Below are 18,593 nucleotides of genomic sequence, written 5' to 3'. Positions count from 1 at the left end.
CTCCAGTGACCCTCTCCCTCCTAGCTGGAGCAGTTAGGACGGTAGGGAGAGGGAAGGCTGAGCCTGGCTCTGGGGCCCAGGATGGGGCTGGGATGGGCTGCCTGGGTCCCTGGAGGCCTCAGGAGCATTGTGGGGAAAGGAATCTGGGTCTGATTCAGAGGCAAACAGATTGTTCTTTTGATTAAAGCCACAGTGGCTGAGTCTGGAGGAGCGCTGGACCCAGCGCCATCTGCGGGGCGGCCAGGCAGCATCTGGCCCTCTCCTGCGGCCCCACAGCTACAGTCAGCCCTCCAGGGTGGCTCTGGGACTATTTCTGAGGGAGGCTGGTTTATAAGGGTGGAAGGAGGGTGCCTTCGCCCTCTCCCACCAATCATCACCCCTCCCATCCCTCTTGTCACCCCTTTCCCATTTGATCCCCACAGTCAAACTGCAGTAACAGCAGCGGTCCCAGCAGCTGCCGTCGGTGGGGGCTTTCTCGGTGCTGGCGCCCATCCTCATTCCCTTCTGAATCCCACAAGAGCCCCGGGCGCCAGGGCTGATGATTCCTCTTCACAGTCAAGGACACGGAGGCCGGCCCTGAGAGGCTCAAGGCTACACTAGGGGCAAATGACAGAGCTGAATTCAAACCAGAGCCGCCATGTCCCTGGGCACACAGCTCTGCTAGTCTCAGGAACAGGTACCACTGCCACCCTTCACAGATTTGGAAGCTGGGACTTGGAGGTGGTGAGAGTTCTGTGCAGCAGGGCGAGGCTGCAGCTCAGGGCTGTTTGAGTCCCCCCTTGGCTCAGTCCTGGCTTGGCAGTGATACCCTGCTGCTCCCAGCCCCCAAGCTTTGCAGCATCGTTTGGAGGAGACTTCCCCATACCCTCCACTGGGAGGGAAACACCCAACGCCAGACACAGGAAGGACTCAAAGGACGAAGGTGTGATCTGGGGGTTTTCAGGAGCTTTTGGCTGTAGAACCCCTTTCCAAGTGCTTGATGATCCAGAAGTTTATTTTAGAGATAAAAGTGGAGCTGCCCGCTGTCACCTCCATGACATCCCCTGAGCCACCTGCACCCCCAGGTGGGATAGCAGGGCACTGAAGGGTTGATCTGGGGCTTTGCTCAAGGTCACACTGACTCACTCTAGGACGGAGGCCTCCCACATCTGCTCTGGGACAGTCCAAAGGGAATGAGGGTCCCGCTGCCTCTGCTCACCTGCCTCCAGCACCTTTGGCCGCCTGCTCCACTGCCACCACCACTCCCGGCTGGAGGGGTGCATCCTGGCCCGCAGCAGCCCAGGTGTCGATGTCACCTATCAGCAGGTGCCAAACTTCCTGCAATGGAAACCCAGGAAGTGCACTGGACAAGAACAGACGCCCTTTGTCTGCCAGCTTGGAAGCCCGGCTGCCCTCCACTGTCACTGCCAGGCTCGCACCGGCTTTCTCCCCACTCAGATGGCCCCAGCAGGCAAAGGGCTCAATCTTCCCTTAGGATGGTGGCAGCAGAGGCCCTGGGTGGCAGGGAAGGGGTGGGTGAGAGGTTTGAGAGAAAGTCTGCTTGCCAGGACAGGGGTGGCACCTGCTATCCACACTGGAGAGCTTTGACTTTGCAGACATGGTTGGGCACCTGCTGTGTGCAATGAACGAGTCAAGGAACCAGTGGGATCAAGTGAGATGTGATCAGTCCTTGTCCCCACAGACCTTACGAGGAGATTGGGTAGACCAAACCATAAGGCAAATTAAAATGATAATGACCAATAGTAAAAGGTGCTATGAAGGAATGGAGCAGGGGCTGAGACAGACATGAGTGGGGTGGGGGCAGGGATGGGCGGGAAGGCCTCTCTGAGGAGTTGAGGAGGGTTAAGCTGAGATGGGGAGGAGCCAGCGTGAGAATGGGACACAGGGGAACTTTATTAAAGGTCAGATGCCCCTGGGGCCGCTCAGCTCCTTCCTCCATCCCTTATCTTCCATCCCCCATCGTCCACCCTGCCTGCTTGGAGTCAGGTCAATCCAATGCTTATTTCCTGGGCGCTGCTGTGTGTGGGGCCCTGTGCTAGGCAAGGTGGGAAGAGGAGCAGCATAGACAAGAGGGAGCTCCCCCATGGTGGCGGCGTCAGATGGGGACACAGATACAGTTGTGAGCAACATCAGCATCTGGGAGTGACTCCAGCTCTGCCATTTGCCAGCCGTGGGCAAATCTCTTCTCTCTGGGCCTCAGTTTCCTCTTGCAACTGAGGAGTTACAAACCCAGGTTTGTCTTGTGTGGCTTCACAGCAAGAATCCGGTGGGATAAATGTGGGTAAAAATACCTGGTGCTAGGCCAGGCGCGGTGGCTCAAGCCTGTAATCCCAGCACTTTGGGAGGCCGAGGCGGGTGGATCACAAGGTCAAGAGATCAAGACCATCCTAGTCAACACGGTGAAACCCCGTCTCTACTAAAAATACAAAAAATTAGCTGGGCATGGTGGCGCGTGCCTGTAATCCCAGCCTCTCAGGAGGCTGAGGCAGGAGAATTGCCTGAACCCAGGAGGCGGAGGTTGCGGTGAGCCGAGATCGCACCGTTGCACTCCAGCCTGGGTAACAAGAGCAATACTCCATCTCAAAAAAAAAAAAAAAAATTCCTGGTGCTCAGTAGGTGTTCAGAGCTGAGCTCTCCCCACCACATAAAGGATAGAAGTTGTAGTCAGGGGGACAGACTGCTGAAGGGAAGAGAAGGACGTGACTTTGTCCTGCAAGGGAATCCAAGGGACATCCATGGCTCCTGACAGCCCAGCACTGCTTTCCCGGATTCTGATAACGGCATTCAGTTTCTGTTTGGGGAACCTTGCCTTCACTTTCAGTGCCTGGGGTTAAGATAAGATTCCTAGCCAGGCGCGGTGACTCACACCTGTAATCCCAGCACTTTGGGAGGCTGAGGGGGGCAGATCACGAGGTCAGGATTTCGAGGCCAGCCTAGCTAATATGGTGAAACCCCATCTCTACTAAAAAATACAAAAATTAGCTGGACATGATGGTGGGTGCCTGTAATTCCAGCTATTCAGGAGGCTGAGGCAGGAGGATCGCTTGAACCTGGGAGGTGGAGGTTGCAGTGAGCCGAGAATATGCTACTGCACTCCAGCCTGGGTGACAAGAGTGAGATTCCATCTTAATCAATCAATCAATCAATAAAAGATGAGATTCCTACATCCCTGGCTCTGCAGATGTATACATGACCCATGTCCAGCCAATCATAGTGGCTGTTAGTTCTTTTTTTTTTTTTTTTTTTTTTTTTTGAGACAGAGTTTCGCTCTTGTTACCCAGGCTGGAGTGCAATGGCGTGATCTCGGCTCACCGCAACCTCCGCCTCCTGGGTTCAGGCAATTCTCCTGCCTCAGCCTCCTGAGTAGCTGGGATTACAGGCACGTGCCACCATGCCCAGCTAATTTTTTTGTATTTTTAGTCGAGACGGGGTTTCACCATGTTGACCAGGATGGTCTCGATCTCTTGACCTCATGATCCACCCGCCTTGGCCTCCCAAAGTGCTGGGATTACAGGCTTGAGCCACTGCGCCCGGCCAGTGGCTGTTAGTTCTAAGATAAGCTCTCTGGGCTTGTTGGCTGGCAGAATACAAGCTTGGCACCACTTTCGCCCCCCACATGGACCCCCACAGAGGAGAGCAGAGCAAAGAGATAGAGAAAGATAACTGATTTCATCACTTAAGCTGCTAGATCCAGCCATGCCTGCAATCCTACTACCAGACCTCCAGAATCAATGCATTTCTTCCCTTTTTGTTTTTTATTCTTTCAAGACAGATCTTGCTCTGTGGCCCAGGCTGGACTACAAGGGTGCAATTTTGGCTTACTACAATCTCCACCTCCCAATTTCAAGTGATTCTTGTGCCCGCTGAGTAGCTGGGACTACAGGCATATACCACCATGCCTGGCTAATTTTTGTTTTTTGTTTTTTTTAATTTTGGCCTAATTTTTTTTTTTTTTTTTTTTTTTTTTTTTTTTTTTTTTTAGTAGAGACAGGGTTACAACATGTTGGCCGGGCTGGTTGTGATTATAGGCTCCCTTACTTTTTCTTAAACCAGTTAGAATTGTATTTCTGGCCAGGTGTGGTGGCTCATGCCTATAGTGCCAGCACTTTGGGAGGCCAAGGTGGGCGGATTATGAGGTCAAACATTCCAGACCAGCATGACCAACATGGTGAAACCCCCACATCTACTAAAAATACAAAAATTAGCCAGGTGTGGTGGCGCGTGCCTATAATTCCAGCTGCTCAGGAGGCTGAGGCAGGAGAATTGCTTGAACCCAGGAGGTGGAGGTTGCGGTGAGCCGAGATTGTGCCATTGCACTCCAGCCCGGGCAACAGAGCAAGACTCTGTCTCAAAAAAAAAATTGTATTTCTCTAGTCATTTGTTGTGCTTTTTCTTTTCTTCTTCTTCGTCTTTTATTTATTTATTTATTTATTTTTGCCTGAACATAGCTGTAAACTGTTCTGAGATGTTTTGCTTTTTCTCCTTGTTCTAAATAAATGGTCATGAGTCTGGGCATGGTGGCTCACACCTGTAATTCCAACAGTTTGGGAGGCCCAGGCAGGCAGATGACTTGAGGCCAGGTGTTAGAGACTAGCCTGGCCAGCATGGTGAAACCCTGTCTCCACTAAAAATAGAAACTTTAGCCAGGCGTGGTGGTGAGCAGCTGTAGTCCCGGCTACTCAGTAGGCTGAGGCACAACAGTCTCGTGAACCTAGAAGGCAGAGATTGCAGTGAGCCGAGATGTCCTCACTGAACTCCAGCCTAAGCGATAGAGCCAGACCTTGTCTCTACTAAAAGTACAAAAATTAGCTGGGTGTGGTGGTGCACACGTGTAGTCCCAGCTACTTGGGTGGTGGAGGCAGGAGAATTGCTTGAATCTGGGTGGTGGAGGTTGCAGTGAACTGAGATTGTGGCACTGTACTCCAGCCTGGGTGACAGTGAGACTCTGTTTCAAAATAAATAAATAGGCCAGGCACGGTCTCTCAGGCCTGTAATCCCAGCACTCAGGGAGGCCAAGGCGGGCGGATCACAAGGTCGGGAGATCAGGACCATCCTGGCCAACACAGTAACACCCTGTCTCTACTAATAATACAAAAATTAGCTGGGAGTGGTGGCACGTGCCTGTAATTCCAGTTACTCTGGAGGCTGAGGCAGGAGAATCACTTGAATCCGGGAGATGGCGGTAGCAGTGAGCCGAGATAGCGCCCCTGAACTCCAGCCTGGCAATGGAGTGAGGCTCCATCTCAAAAATAAATAAGCACATAAATAAATAAAACAAAAAAGTTAGCCAAGTGTGGTGGTGCACACCTGTAGTCCCAGCTACTTGGGAGGCTGAGGTGGAGGATAACTTGAGCCCTGGAAGTGGAGGTTGCAGTGAGTGAAGATCGATCATGCTACTACATTCCAGCCTGGGCAACAGAGCAAGACCTTGTCTTGAAGAAAAAGCCAGGCCAGGCATGGTGGTTCACGCCTGTAATCCCATTACTTTGGGAGGCCGAGGTGGGAGGAACACGAGATCAGGAGTTCGATACCAGCCTGGCCAACATGGCAAAACCCTGTCTCTACTAAAACTACAAAACTTAGCCAGGCATGGCAGTGGGGGGATGGGGGGGTGCCTGTAATCCCAGCTACTCCGGAGGCTGAGGCAGGAGAATCGCTTGAACCTGGACGCAAAGGTTGCAGTGAGCTGAGATCGTACCACTGCACTCCAGCCTGGGTGACAGAGCAAAACTCCATCTCAAAAAAAAAAAAAAAAACAGGCACCTGTAATCCCAGTTACTCGGGAGGCTGAGGCAGGAGAATTGCTTGAACCTGTGAGGCAGAGGTTGCAGTGAGCCGAGATTGTACCACTGCACTCCAGCCTGGGTGACAGAATGAGACTCTGCGAAAAGAAAAAAGAAAAAAAAGCCGGGTAGGAACTGACCAGGCCGCAGCTAGAGCCATATGGTGCCCACTCTCAGGCTTTAAGCCTGTGTCCAACTGTCTCACCCAGGCGGAGCCTAGGTTCCTAAGAGCTGGCTGTGACAATATTGTCTGGGTATTAATCCCCTACTGGTTTAGGGGCCTGAACTGGCTCTGGCCAGGCGTGCTGGTTCCCACGGCCAGGCTGTCCACTCAGCAAATCAGCACAGGCTCCAGGGTCGGGGGTGAGAAGTATGGGACGGGCCAAGGAGGGGCTTGAGGCTCAGCTGACTGAGGGGGCCCTCCTCGCCCTAGGCCTTCCCCGTCAGGGCCCCTCTGTCCCTTATTTGGGAAGGTCCCTGAGCCAGCTCCAAACCCTCACTGACCCCAGCTGCCTCCTTGATCCCCCTCCCACTGGGAACCTCCACTCTCAGCAGCCTCTGTCCCAACATCCGCCCTTGCTGATCTATCTCTGCACCGTCAAGCCCTGAGCCCCTCCTTACTAAAGCACAATGTGGCCTGGAACCTGCCATCACCCCTGTGGGTCTCCCGTTCTCTCTTAGCCAGAGGTGGGCTTATTGTGAAGTTAATAAAACTTACGCTCATGGCCTTACTCCCATGGCCCCTGTGAAGGCTGGGAATTTCTGGGTGTTACAGAGTATTCTAGACCAGGAGGGAAGGTAGTTTTGCTTAGGAAGGGAGTCCATAAAGCGCACCTGGCAAACTGCCCAGGGAGACATCAGAAGAGCCCAGATCTTCAAGTCTCCAGTCATTAGTTGTGCTTTTTCTTCTTGTTCTAAATACAACTTTCAGCCAGGCGCGGTGGCTCACACCTGTAATCCCAGCACTTTGGGAGGCCGAGGTGGGTGGATCACCTGAGGTCAGGAGTTTGAGACCAGCCTGGCCAACATGGTGAAATCCCATCTCTACTAAAATTACAAAAATTAGCCGGTGTGGTGGCGCGTGCCTGTAATCCCAGTTACTCAGTAGGCTGAGGCAGGAGGATCGCTTGAACCTGGGAGGCAGAGGTTGCAGTGACCTGAGATCTCGATATTGCACTCCAGCCTGGGTGACACAGTGAGACTCTGCCCCCTCCCAAAATAGTCATCTTCATACAAATCCTGTATTATTTTTCTAAAGGGAGTCCTTAAAATGGGATCTGCCTTGATCTTGCTTATTTTATTTTGTTTTGAGATGGGGTCTTGCTCTGTTGCCCAGGCTGGAGTGCAGTGGTGTGATTATGATTCAGTGCAGCCTCCACCTCCTGGGCCCAAGTGATCTCACACTTCAGCCTCCCAAGCAGCTGAGTACTACAGGGACATGCCACCATGCCCAGCTAATTTTTTTTATTATTTGTAGAGATGAGGTCTTGCTATGTTGCCCAGACTGGCCTTGAACTCCTGGGCTCACAAAATCCTCCCACCTCGGCCTCCCAAAGTGCTGGGATTACAGGTGTGAGCCACAACGCCTGGCCCACATGCCTCACTTTTATTCTTTTTTTTTGAGATGGAGTTTCGCTCTTGTTACCCAGGCTGGAGTGCAATGGCACGATCTTGGCTCACCGCAACCTCCGCCTCCTGGATTCAAGCAGTTCTCCTGCCTCAGCCTCCTGAGTAGCTGGGATTACAGGCACGCGCCACCATGCCCAGCTAATTTTTTGTATTTTTAGTAGAGACGGGGTTCCACCATGTTGACCAGGATGGTCTCGATCTCTTTTTTTTTTTGAAGACGGAGTTTCGCTCTTGTTACCCAGGCTGGAGTGCAATGGCGCAATCTCGGCTCACCGCAACCTCCGCCTCCTGGGTTCAGGCAATTCTCCTGCCTCAGCCTCCTGAGTAGCTGGGATTACAGGCACGCACCACCATGCCCAGCTAATTTTTTTGTATTTTTAGTAGAGATGGGGTTTCACCATGTTGACCAGGATGGTCTCGATCTCTCGACCTCGTGATCCAACCGCCTCGGCCTCCCAAAGTGCTGGGATTACAAGCCTGAGCCACCGCACCAGGCCGGTCTCGATCTCTTGACCTCGTGATCCACCCGCCTCGGCCTCCCAAAGTGCTGGGATTACAGGCTTGAGCCACCGCGCCCGGCCGCCTCACTTTTATTCTTTACAATCCCCTCTCCTCACAGAAGCCAGAGCCCCTCACTAAAGCAGCACCTAATGCCTTTCTGTGCATAGCCCTCTATGGCTCCCCACTGCTCTCTGGGACAGCGCCAAACCCCTCACCCTGGCCCTGTGTGATCCCGCCCCAACCCACCCCTGAGACAGTATCTCCCACCACTGCACCCCTCGCCCCCTCTGCTTCAGCCACGCTGACCTCTCTTCAGCCCCTCAATCCACTCTGGAGCCTTGAAACCTGGCTGGGCTTCAATACCACCCCCTTGGCCTGGGAACACTCATCTTCTCACCTGGGTTATTCCAAACTCTTCCAAACTATTCTGAAAACAGCCACAAGAGGATTCTTCTCAAGGTATATGTCAGCTGCCTCATGTCCTTTCGCAAAACCTTCTGCTGGCTTCCCTCAGGGCAACGCAGTCCTCAGCCTCGCCCAGTGCTCCAGGCCCAGCTGCCTCACCCTCTCTACCACCTTCCTTTTTTTTTTTCTTTTTGAGAGGGAGTCTTGCTCTGTCACCCAGGCTGGAGTGCAGTGGCACGATCACTGCAACCTCTGCCTCCCAAGTTCAAGCAATTTTCCTGCCTCAGCCTCCTGAGTAGCTGGGACTACAGGTGCCCACCACCACGCCCAGCTAAATTTTGTATTTTTGGAGAGACGGGGTTTCACCATCTTGGTGGTGAAACCACTAGGCTGGTCTTGAACTCATGACCTCAGATGATTTGCCCGCCTCGGCCTCCCAAGTGCTGGGATTATAGGCGTGAGCCACCACACCTGGCCCCTTCTCTACCACCTTCCTAAATGCCCCAGCCTGTTCCCGCCACAAGGCGCTTGCTGAGTGGTCTTCTCAGCCTGGGACGTTCTTCCCTCTGCGGTTTGTCTGGCTCCCCCTTGCTTTGTTCAGGTCTCTGCTCCAATGCCCCCTCCTCCCAGGAGCCCTCTGTGATAGCAGCTTCTGAGATGCCCCTAGGATCCCCACCTCCTGGGATTCACGCCCTCCCTTCAGCTGGGTGGGACCTGGGGACCTCTCCTCACTGGCAGATTGTAGCTAAAACAATGGGATGTCACTTTCAGTACTGAGTCACAAAAAGAACGAGGTGTGGACTCACTTGTCCTCCGATCCTCTCCCTGGCCGGCTCTGAGGGAAGCCAGCTGCCACACTGTGGGGCTGCCCTGTGGGAGGCCCATGTAGCAAGGAAGGAGGGAGGCCCTGGGCCTTAAGATGACACCACAGCCTCGGTGACACCTTGATAGCAGCCCTGAGACACAGGACCCAGCTCAGCTGCACCCAGATCCCTGACCCACAGAAAGACGAGGCGATCTGTTTGTTGTGTTAAATTCTTAAATTCTGGGGGGCAATTTGTTACATAGCTGTAGATAACAAATCCACCTTCCCTCATCCCTGCCTGCCCGCCACTCCACCCCATCCCCTGGCTTTACTTTACTTTTTTTTTTTTTGAGCCGGAGTCTCACTGTGTCGCCAGGCTGGAGTGCAGTGGTGTGATCGAGGCTCACGGCAAACTCTGACTCCTGGGTTTAAGCAATTCTCCTGCCTCAGCCTCCCGAGTAGCTGGGATTATAGGTGCAAGCTACCATGTCCGGCTAATTTTTGTAGTTTCAGTAGACACGGGGTTTCATGATGTTGGCCAGGCTGGTCTCGAACTCCTGACCTCATGATCCGCCCACCTCGGGCTTCCTAAGTGCTGAGATTACAGGCATGAGCCACCGCACCTAACCCAGCTTTAATTTTTTTTGCAGCACTTTGTGGAGGGAACCTTCCCTTACTCCTCTCAGCACCCCCAATGCCTGCCTAATGCCTGGCTCCAGGCAGGTTCTCAGTGATGACTTACTGAATGAATGAATGGGTGAAGAAATGCAAGGCCCTCCGAAGGAGAATGCCAGAGCTCAGAAAAACCAGAAGTGGGGGGCTCAGGATGGGGAGGCCAGCTTACCCCAATCCCAGCTGCCCAGAGGTCACTATCCACTTTATGCAGAGTGTGGGGGCACTGCTCCCTAACCTCTTCAGTGTGATGTTGCCCTCACCCTGGGACCTTGGTCCTGGTGGTCAGGGCCCAGGGCTCAGGCTCTTAGGGTCCCCATGGGAACCAGTCCCAGCCTCATGCTTTGCTCAGACAGTACAATTTGGATTGTCCTGTGCCTGCTGGATTTCAGGCCGCTTTTTTCCATTTGGTGTGGAGATTTGCTAAATGCCTCATTTAGAGTGAGCTAATTTTATGCCCTTGCCAGTCTTTTCACAAAAATAATTCGATAAGAAAAGAATCCTACTCCAGCCCACGTGTCCCAATTTTTGTTTGGAAAACAATCCCTGTGCCCATAAAAAGGAAAGGACTGCTGAGTCCGGTCTCCTTCTGGCCCTGTCCCTAATGGGGCCCAGGCTGTGCCAGGGATCAAGAGGCTGAAGCACATTCCAGCAAAAACACTGGCCCCCGCTTGGAACCCAGAGCCCAGTCTGGGTCTGGCAAGGGGCTGGCCCTGTGCCTACCTAACTGAGCCATTTCCTCCCAGACTGGGGCAGGTTTCCTGCCCGGAGGGAACGGAGCACACTCCCAGGCGGGGTGGACTGGGTCCTGTATTGGGGGAGGGGGCTTCCACAGGCATTTTCCCCGCCCCAGCTGCCATACCCTGGGATGAGAGGCCTGTTCAGGTTCAGGTTCAGGTTCAGGTTCAGGTTCAAAGGCTGGGCCAGAGCTGTCCAAGGGGTGGCCATTCTTAGGTGGATGAGCTGAAACCACCTGGCCCAGCCTTGGGTGCAGCCTGCTCTGTATCCCAGGTGTGCTGAGTGTGGAGCATGAAGGATCCTCGGGCCACCCCTGCCTGCTCCCAAGCAGCAGCCTTCAGGTGAGTGTGGTGCCTTTGCCGAGAGGCAGGGACCCAGCAGAGCCTGGAATCCTCAAGGTGCCCTCTCCAGGCCTCCCCTCCCTGATGCCTTCCCTGCTACCCCTACACCTCTCAGACCCCCTCCAGAAAGGCCACTGGCTGGGAGGCTCCTTTGCCCTATGGAGCCTTCCCTAGGAAAGGGCCCTGAGCTGCAGCCCTGGATCCCCATGGAACCAAAGGGCCCTGAGCCCTGGGGCTGGGCTAGAACACTGGAGCCTCAGGCTCCCTTGCACCAAGGTGGCTGGAACCACATTCCAGAACGTGCTGGTAATGGACGTGCCATATTTCTCATCTCTGTTAGTTTCCCTGGCCCCAGAGTTTCAACAAGAAGAGGGTTAGCAGGGAGCATTCAAAGCACTTGAGCTCTGAGGGTCAGGCCACCTGGATTCAAATCCTAGCTTTGCTACTTAAGGCCTGTGTGCCCTTGAGCAAGTCACTTAACCTCTCTGAGCCTCAGTTTCTGACTCTGTAAAAGGAGATAACAGTGCCTGCCTCTTGGGGCTGATGTCAAAATGAGATGAGACAGTGAAAGTACCTGGCACATGGCAGGCACCCAGCACGCGGTGGTAATTCTTCTGCCAGGCTCAAAGAGAGACAGTGGCTTGTCCAAGGTCACACAGATGGTAGGTGGAGGAGCTGAGACCCAACCCTTTGGCCTTCCTAAGCAGGGTCCTGAACAGGCTGAGATGGCAAGGATGCTCATGGCCTTAGAGAAGTTAAGGTCGGGGCTGGGGACCGCAGGGCACCCTGTCAGCATTGCACGTCCTTCAGCTGTTTTCCCAGTCCTGGGACAGGACATGACCACTGTCCACCCAAGAGAGCAGGTAGATGCTAGACCTAGTGTCCATCCCCAGCCTCCTCAGCCACCTCAGTACTGCATGCCCCCCTGACTCCACTCCAAACCATTTTCTCAGTCTGCAAGGAGCCATGTCTCCCAGGGGACATGGTCAGCCTGAGGCACATATCCCAGGACCCTGCCAGAAGAGCTGTGTGGCCTCAGAAAAGCCTCTTTCCCTCTCTGTGTGTTTGTGATTCTTTTTGTTTGTTTTTGAGACAGAGTCTTGCTGTGTTGCCCAGGCTGGAGTGCAGTGACACGATCTCGGCCCACTGCAACCTCCGCCTCCTGGGTTCAAGCAGTTGTCTTGTCTCAGCCTCTTCAGTAGCTGGGATGACAGGCATGTGCTGCCATGCCCGGCTAATTTTTGTATTTTTAGTAGAGATGGGGTTTCGCCATGTTGGCCAGGCTGGTCTTGAACTCCTGACCTTAGATGATCCACTCACCTTGGCCTCCTAAAGTTCTGGGATTACAGGCATGAGCCACTGTGCCCAGCCTCTGTGTGTTTGTGAGTCTAAGCACAGCTTGAGAAAGTCACCGTCTTTATTGTTCGTGAAGAGGGCAAGGGGACCCAGTAAAGGGGGAGCCCTTCTGAGGATGCACCCCCACCCCCACCTCTGCCCAGGAAGGCAGGTCTGAGGGGCTGCATCACGGCTCATCCTGAGAAAAAGAGAGTTCAACCAGGGGCCCTCAGGTGTCCCCTCTCCAGAGTCTCCCATCCCTAAATCCTGCCTTCCCTTCTTGGGGCTCCCAGGGCCTGCACTGAGCTCTGGGCAGGGGGCCAGCCCTGTCACTCTTCCTCCAGGCATCGTCCTGGGGTCAAGGCCTCAAAGGTCAGCCTGGTGGGCCTGAGACAGACTTCAGATCCTCGCTGGGGCAGGTCAGGAGGAGGCTGAACTCTGGGGCTGGGGTGTGGAGGGCAGGGGCTGGCTTGGCGTTGACACTGACGGCCTCTGGGTTGGAAAGTCCTGAGGAAAGGCATCAAGAATGAGACTGCCCATTCACCCATCCCCCTGGGGGCCTTGGGCTTCCCGTGACCCGGGCACTTCCTCCCACTTGGGCCTCTGGGTTGCAGGCTGGAGAGGGCTGTGGACAGGGTGGGGGGTGCCAGTGACCTGAAGGACAGCCCTGGCCTGGTGACAGAGGGCAGGAGAGGGGATTCCAGCTTCCCCTGCCCCCGACTCCCAAGAGAGGTCACCCTGGCTCTGCTTTTTTCTGAGACAGAGACTCACTCTGCTGCCCAGGCTGAAGTGCAGTGGCACGATCTTGGCGCACTGCAACCTCCACCTCCCAGGTTCAAGTGATCCTTGCTCTCGGCCTCCCGAGTATTGGGATTACAGGTGTGAGTAACCATGCCCAGCTGACTCTTCTTAAACTTGGGCCTCTTGAGGCTCCTGGGCTGTTTGAAGCGGGGCTTCAGTGTCTGGGGGTCACATGGGATGGGGGTACCCACCTGTATCTGACAGAGGTCAAGCAGGGTGCGGACGCCCACCAGACACCAGAGCTCGCCCAGCAGGGAGACGAGGATGCCCAGCAGGTCCAGCCAGCGGCCCACGGTCAGCAGCAGCACGAAGAGACCGCCCATGCGCACCAGCACCGTCTGCACCTGGCTCTGCAGGCCGGGGTGCTGCCGCTGCTCCTCTAGGAGACAAGGGTGCCTGTCACCACCCAACCCCACATCCTGGGCTGGACCTCCTGGCTCCCTGACCTGGGGAAAATCTTCCCCCCCCAGGCAGCCCTCCTCCCACCCCATCCTCCTGGTCCCCACCCCTGCTCTGAGCATCTGTAGGGCACCAGATGCTCTGCCTTCAAGACTCACTGCCCAGCCCACAAGCCTCCCACTGGGCCAGGCCAGAGCTCCGCAGCCTCGCAGGTGCAGGCGTTACCCTGATTCCTCTCTTGGCTGTACCCCTGCCTCTAGTCCATTAGTTAGAGCCCTGGCAACTCCTTCTGCCTCTCCCATGGACGCACGTGGGCCCAACCATCCTCTTTTCAAGAAGCCTCCTTGCCGGGTTTCCAGCTTCCGGTCTTTTTTTTTTTTTTTTTTTTTTTTTGAGACGGAGTCTTGCTCTGTCACCCAGGCTGGAGTACAGCGGCAGGATCTCAGCTCACTGCAACCTCCACCTCCCAGATTCAAGCAATTCTCCTGCCTCAGCCTCCTGAGTAGCTGGGATTACAGGTGCACTCCATTACAGCCGGCTAACTTTTTGTATTTTTAGTGAAGATGGGGTTTCACCATGTTGGCCCGGCTGGTTTTGAACTTCTGACCTCAAGTGATCTGCCTCCCTTGGCCTCCGAAAGTGCTAGGATTACAGGCCTGAGCCACCACGCCTGGCCTCGTTCTTTTGTTTGTTTTTTGAGACAGAGTCCAGCTACTTGGGAGGCTGAAGCAAGAGAATTGCTTGAACCCAGGAGGTGGAGGTTGCAGTGAGTTGAGATCGTGCCACTGCACTCCAGGCTGGGCGACAGAGGAAGACTACGTCTCAAAACAAAACAAAACAGCAACAAACCCTGGAGTGGGCTGGGCGCAGTGGCCCATCCTGTAATCCCAGCACTCTGGGGGGCTGAGGTAGGTGGATTGCTTGAGCCCAAGAGTTCAAGACTAGCCGGGGCAACATGGCAAGACCCCTTTATTTATTTATTTAAAGACAGAGTCTTGCTCTGTCGCCCAGGCTGGAGTGCAGTGGTTCGATCTTGGCTCACTGCAAACTCTGGCTCCCAGGTTCAAGCAGTTCTCCCTGCCTCAGCTTTCCGAGTAGCTGGAATCGCAGATCAAAGTGCTGGGATTACAAGCATGAGCCACTGTGCCTCCCAGGTTCAAGCGATTCTCATGTCCTGAGTAGCTGGGATTACAGGCACAAACCACCATACCATACTCATTTTGTATTTTTAGTACAGGCAGGGTTTCACCATGTTGGTTAGGCTGGTCTTGAACTCCTGACCTCAATGATTTGCCTGTCTCAGCCTTCCAAAGTGCTGGGATTACAGGAATGAGCCACAGTGCCCAGCTGACCTCTTCTCTACAAAAAATAAAATTCACCTGGCATGATGGTACGTGTCTATCATCCCCACTGCTTGAGAGGCTGAGGTGGGAGAATCACTTGATCCTAGAAGGTCAAGGCTGCAGTCAGCTGTGATTGTGCCACTGCACTCCAGCCTGGACCACCGAGCAAGACCTTGTCTCAAAAAAAAAAAAAAAAAAAAACAGAAAAGCAAAACAAAACAAAAACACAAAAAAACCTGGACAGCGGCGTCTCATCACACTGATGAGGCTGATGAGGGCTCTCCAATAGGCCCCTTCGAACCTGGCCAGGCTCGCCCCTTCACCATGCCGTGGAGGTGACAGTCACACTGGACTCCAGTGGCTTGTTTGATGCTGCCATGCCCTCTCTCCCCTCTGGGCATTGGCACATGCAGTTCTCTCTGCCCAAGATTCCCTTCCCTGCCTCGCTTCTTTATTTTTTGAGACGGAGTCTTGCTCTGTCGTCTGGCTGGAGTGCAGTGGTGTGATCTCGGCTCACTGCAACCTCCACCTCCTGGGTTCAGTCAATTCTCTTGTCTCAGCCTCCCAGGTAGCTGGGACTACAGGCACACGCTACCATGCCCGGCTAATTTTTTGTATTTTTTTTTAGTAGAGACAAGGTTTCACCATGTTGCACAGGCTGGTCTCGAACTCCTCACCTCAGGTGATCTGTCTGTCTTGACCTCCCAAAGTGCTGGGATTACGGGTGTGAACCACCATGCCCAGCCAATGCCTCGATTCTCTTAGGGATCTCCTACTCATCCTTCAAGCCCCAATCTAGCGGCTTCCACCTCAGGGCACCCACCGCATGCTGCTTCTCTGCACTGCCCGTGCCACACAGCCTCTGCCCTGACCAGGCTCTCTGGGATGTCGAGGGTGACAGCTGTTGGCTGGCAGCCTCCCCAGGGTCCGGCGCAGGCAGAGGGATGTGCGTGGATGCAATGAGCAGCCCCGCGCTCACCCTGCATGTAGATGACCAGCAGCGTGTAGCAGATGGTGAGCGGTGTCCAGAACCGCACGGCCTCCGAGGTGGTCAGAAAGTCCCGGTTGATGAGGGCCACTGCTGCCAGGTCACCCACGGCAAAGGCCACGGCCAGGGCGCGGCCCAGCAGCCGGGGGAGGCCGTGCACGCCAGCCAGCAGGCCCAGGCACACCCCACAGTAGCGCTGGCTGCTGTGCAGCTCGTAGAGGCGGCAGACGTGGCGGTGGAGGCGCCGGGCGCCCAGGCCCAGCAGCGTGGCCAGCCCGAGGCTGAGCAGCAGGTTCAGCGTGCGGTGAGGGGCACCCTCCTGCAGGAAGCTCAGGCCGCAGCTCAGCCCGCAGCCCAGCGAGTACTGGCACAGCAGGTAGAGCTGCAGCCTCTCAGGGCCCCGGGAGCCCTGTGGGGAGTGGCAGAAGAGGGGCCGGAGATGTGGGGACCGCCCCACTACAGATGCCACATGCCACAGGAAGCTGACCTTGGGGACGGTTCCCAAAGGGGCCACATCGGCTTCAGATGAAGCCCTAGGGGATCATCTCTCTCACCTTAATTTCAATCATGTCTCTTTTTTTTTTTTTTTTTTTGAGACAGTCTTGTACCGTCACCCAGGCTGAAGTGCAATGGCACGATCTCTGCTCACTGCAAGCTCTGCCTCCTGGGTTCAAGAGATTTGCCTGCCCCAGCCTCCTGAGTAGCTGGGATTACAGATGCTCACCACCACGCCCAGCTAATTGTTTTTTTTTTTTTTTTGAGACGGACTCATGCTCTATCACCCAGGCTGGAGTGCAGTGGCTTGATCTTGGCTCACTGCAACCTCTCTGCCTCTCAGGTTCAGCAATTTTCCTGCCTCAGCCCCCTGAGTAGCTGGGATTACAGGCACACACCACCATGCCCAGCTAATTTTTTTGTGTTTTTGGTAGAGATGGAGTTTCACCATGTTGACCAGGCTGGTCTTGAACTCGTGACCTCATGATCTACCTGCCTCGGCCCCTCGAAGTGCTGAGATTACAGGTGTGAGCCACCTGTTTATTTTATTTTTTTAGTAGAGATGGTGTTTCTCCATGTTGACCAGGCTAGTCTCGAAATCCTAACCTCTGGTGATCTGCCCTCCTCAGCCTCCCAAAGTGCTAGGATTACAGGTGTAAGCTACCATGCTGGGCCTTCAGTCACATCTTAGTACTTGGGGCCCACCTGTTAGCTGAAGGGTGGTGGTTCAGAATCTCAGAGCCCTGGGTTCAAAGCCTGACTCTGCCTGTTGACCATAGACAAGCCACATAATCTCTCTGAGCCTTAGTTCCCCCATCTGTGAAATGGGGAATCCCAGCAAACCTTCACCCCTGTGGCTGTGAGGATGACGTGAGGCACGAAACACATTTGGTGCAGGGCCTGGCATCGGGCGGGGGAGCCTGATCCACAGGAGCTGTCGCTCTTGTCATCTTGGGACTGGGACCGTATCCCCTGTGAGTGTGGCCGCTTCAGCAACCAAACCCAAGGGTGCGTCCTGAAGCCTCTGTTCTCAGTCTTTTTTTTTTTTTTTTTTTTGAGACGGAGTTTCGCTCTTGTTAACCAGGCTGGAGTGCAATGGCGCGATCTCCGCTCACCGCAACCTCCGCCTCCTGGGTTCAGGCAATTCTCCTGCCTCAGCCTCCTGAGTAGCTGGGATTATAGGCACGCACCACCACGCCCAGCTAATTTTTTGTATTTTTAGTAGAGACGGGGTTTCACCATGTTGACCAGGTTGGTCTCGATCTCTCGACCTCGTGATCCACCCGCCTCGGCCTCCCAAAGTGCTGGGATTACAGGCGTGAGCCACCGCGCCCGGCCTGTTCTCAGTCTTAATGGCAAATACAGTGAAGAGTCTGGGATGCTGGAGCTGAGCCCTGCTGCCCACGTTCCGGGGGCGAGACCAGGCCCTGGACTGTGGAGTGATCCACCCACTGCCTTCCCTGAGGCCTCACCTTGCCCAGGGACAGCAGTGTGGACACGGCCCGGAGGGAGAACTCGAGCACCACGAGGGCAGCCACCCGGGACCCCACGACCGTCAAGAACAAGGCCAGCCCTGCCAGGTGCACCGTTTCCAGCGAGGCCCACTGGGTCCGCAACCGCTCCTTTTCCAGCCGCCGCTGTGGGTCACTGTGGGGACAGAATGGATGTGGCCAGGGGTGCAGAACCGCCCTAGACCCCTGGTGGGTCCCCAGCCACACCCCCTGGGGGATGAGGTGGGCACTCACTTGGCACAGCCCACGAAGAAGTAAACTTTCAGCAGGCTGTTCAGGACCAAGACTCCAAGGGCCCCGACCAGGCCTGAGGGGGTGTGCAGGGGTGTTAGGGGGCAGGCTTGGTTGATAGGGTCAGAGGTGGGGGCGGCCATAGGGTGGGGGTGGCGGAAGACCGTGTGGGTGAGGTCCACCTTGTGCCGAGAAGAGCTGGAAGGGGGCAGGGCCAAGGCGGGAATGGGGCAAGGGGCTCACCTTGTAGGAGGGAGTCGAGGAGGCTGGAGCCCCACTCGAGGGAGGGGAGGCCGGGGAGCCAGGAGGGGAGGGACGGCAGGGAGAACATGGCAGCCCGGGAACCAGCCCCAGCCTCCGGCCAGGTCTGCACAGGGACAGACCGACGGACGTCACGGGGCAAAGGTGTGAGTGGAGGGGAGAGGCTGGGAGGGGTCAAAGGCCAGGGGAAGGGAGAGGAGGAGCGCCAGGGGCGTTAACCCTTCGAGGCCCAGAAGGACAAGGTCCCAGCTCCAGGCACAGGGGGCATCTGGAGCCAGCTGCTGCTAGGACTCACCATTTGGGCAGCGTGGGCTGAGGGGCAGGTATCTCTGGGCTGGTCTCTGGTCTCTGGTCT

At 55.2% G+C, this 18,593-nt stretch overlaps 1 protein-coding gene across 2 annotated transcripts; it reads right to left on the bottom strand.

Annotated features, from left to right (window-relative positions):
* Positions 1–649: 649 nt before the first annotated feature.
* On the bottom strand, positions 650–18,527 carry TMEM82 (transmembrane protein 82). Of its 2 annotated transcripts, none has more exons than XM_074380114.1 (6): positions 18,221–18,527; positions 17,981–18,053; positions 17,708–17,882; positions 15,732–16,149; positions 13,202–13,389; positions 650–1,317 (listed from the first exon to the last, which is right to left on the bottom strand). In XM_074380114.1, the coding sequence occupies exons 1-6, from the start codon at positions 18,306–18,308 to the stop codon at positions 1,195–1,197; spliced, it is 1,065 nt and encodes a 354-aa protein (XP_074236215.1). In that variant the 5' UTR covers positions 18,309–18,527; the 3' UTR covers positions 650–1,194. The 2 variants fall into 2 exon arrangements, with proteins under 2 accessions (XP_074236215.1, XP_003935023.1); XM_003934974.4 differs by lacking the exon at positions 650–1,317 and adding an exon at positions 12,274–12,716.
* Positions 18,528–18,593: the final 66 nt, after the last annotated feature.

This window comes from Saimiri boliviensis, chromosome 11, assembly GCF_048565385.1.
Source record: "Saimiri boliviensis isolate mSaiBol1 chromosome 11, mSaiBol1.pri, whole genome shotgun sequence".
In the NCBI taxonomy this organism is placed as follows: domain Eukaryota; kingdom Metazoa; phylum Chordata; class Mammalia; order Primates; family Cebidae; genus Saimiri; species Saimiri boliviensis.
Note: the sequence above shows the minus strand (reverse complement) of the source record. Positions and strands in the feature narration are given on the sequence as shown.

Coding starts and splice junctions, on each gene's coding strand:
- TMEM82 (XM_074380114.1), bottom strand. CDS start 18,308: ATGTTCTCCCTGCCGTCCCTCCCCTCCTGGCTCCCCGGCCTCCCCTCC. Junction 16,150..17,707: donor CACTGCTGTCCCTGGGCAAG/GTGAGGCCTCAG, acceptor CACTCCCCACAG/GGCTCCCGGGGCCCTGAGAG. Junction 13,390..15,731: donor GCTGGTCATCTACATGCAGG/GTGAGCGCGGGG, acceptor CTTGTCTCCTAG/AGGAGCAGCGGCAGCACCCC.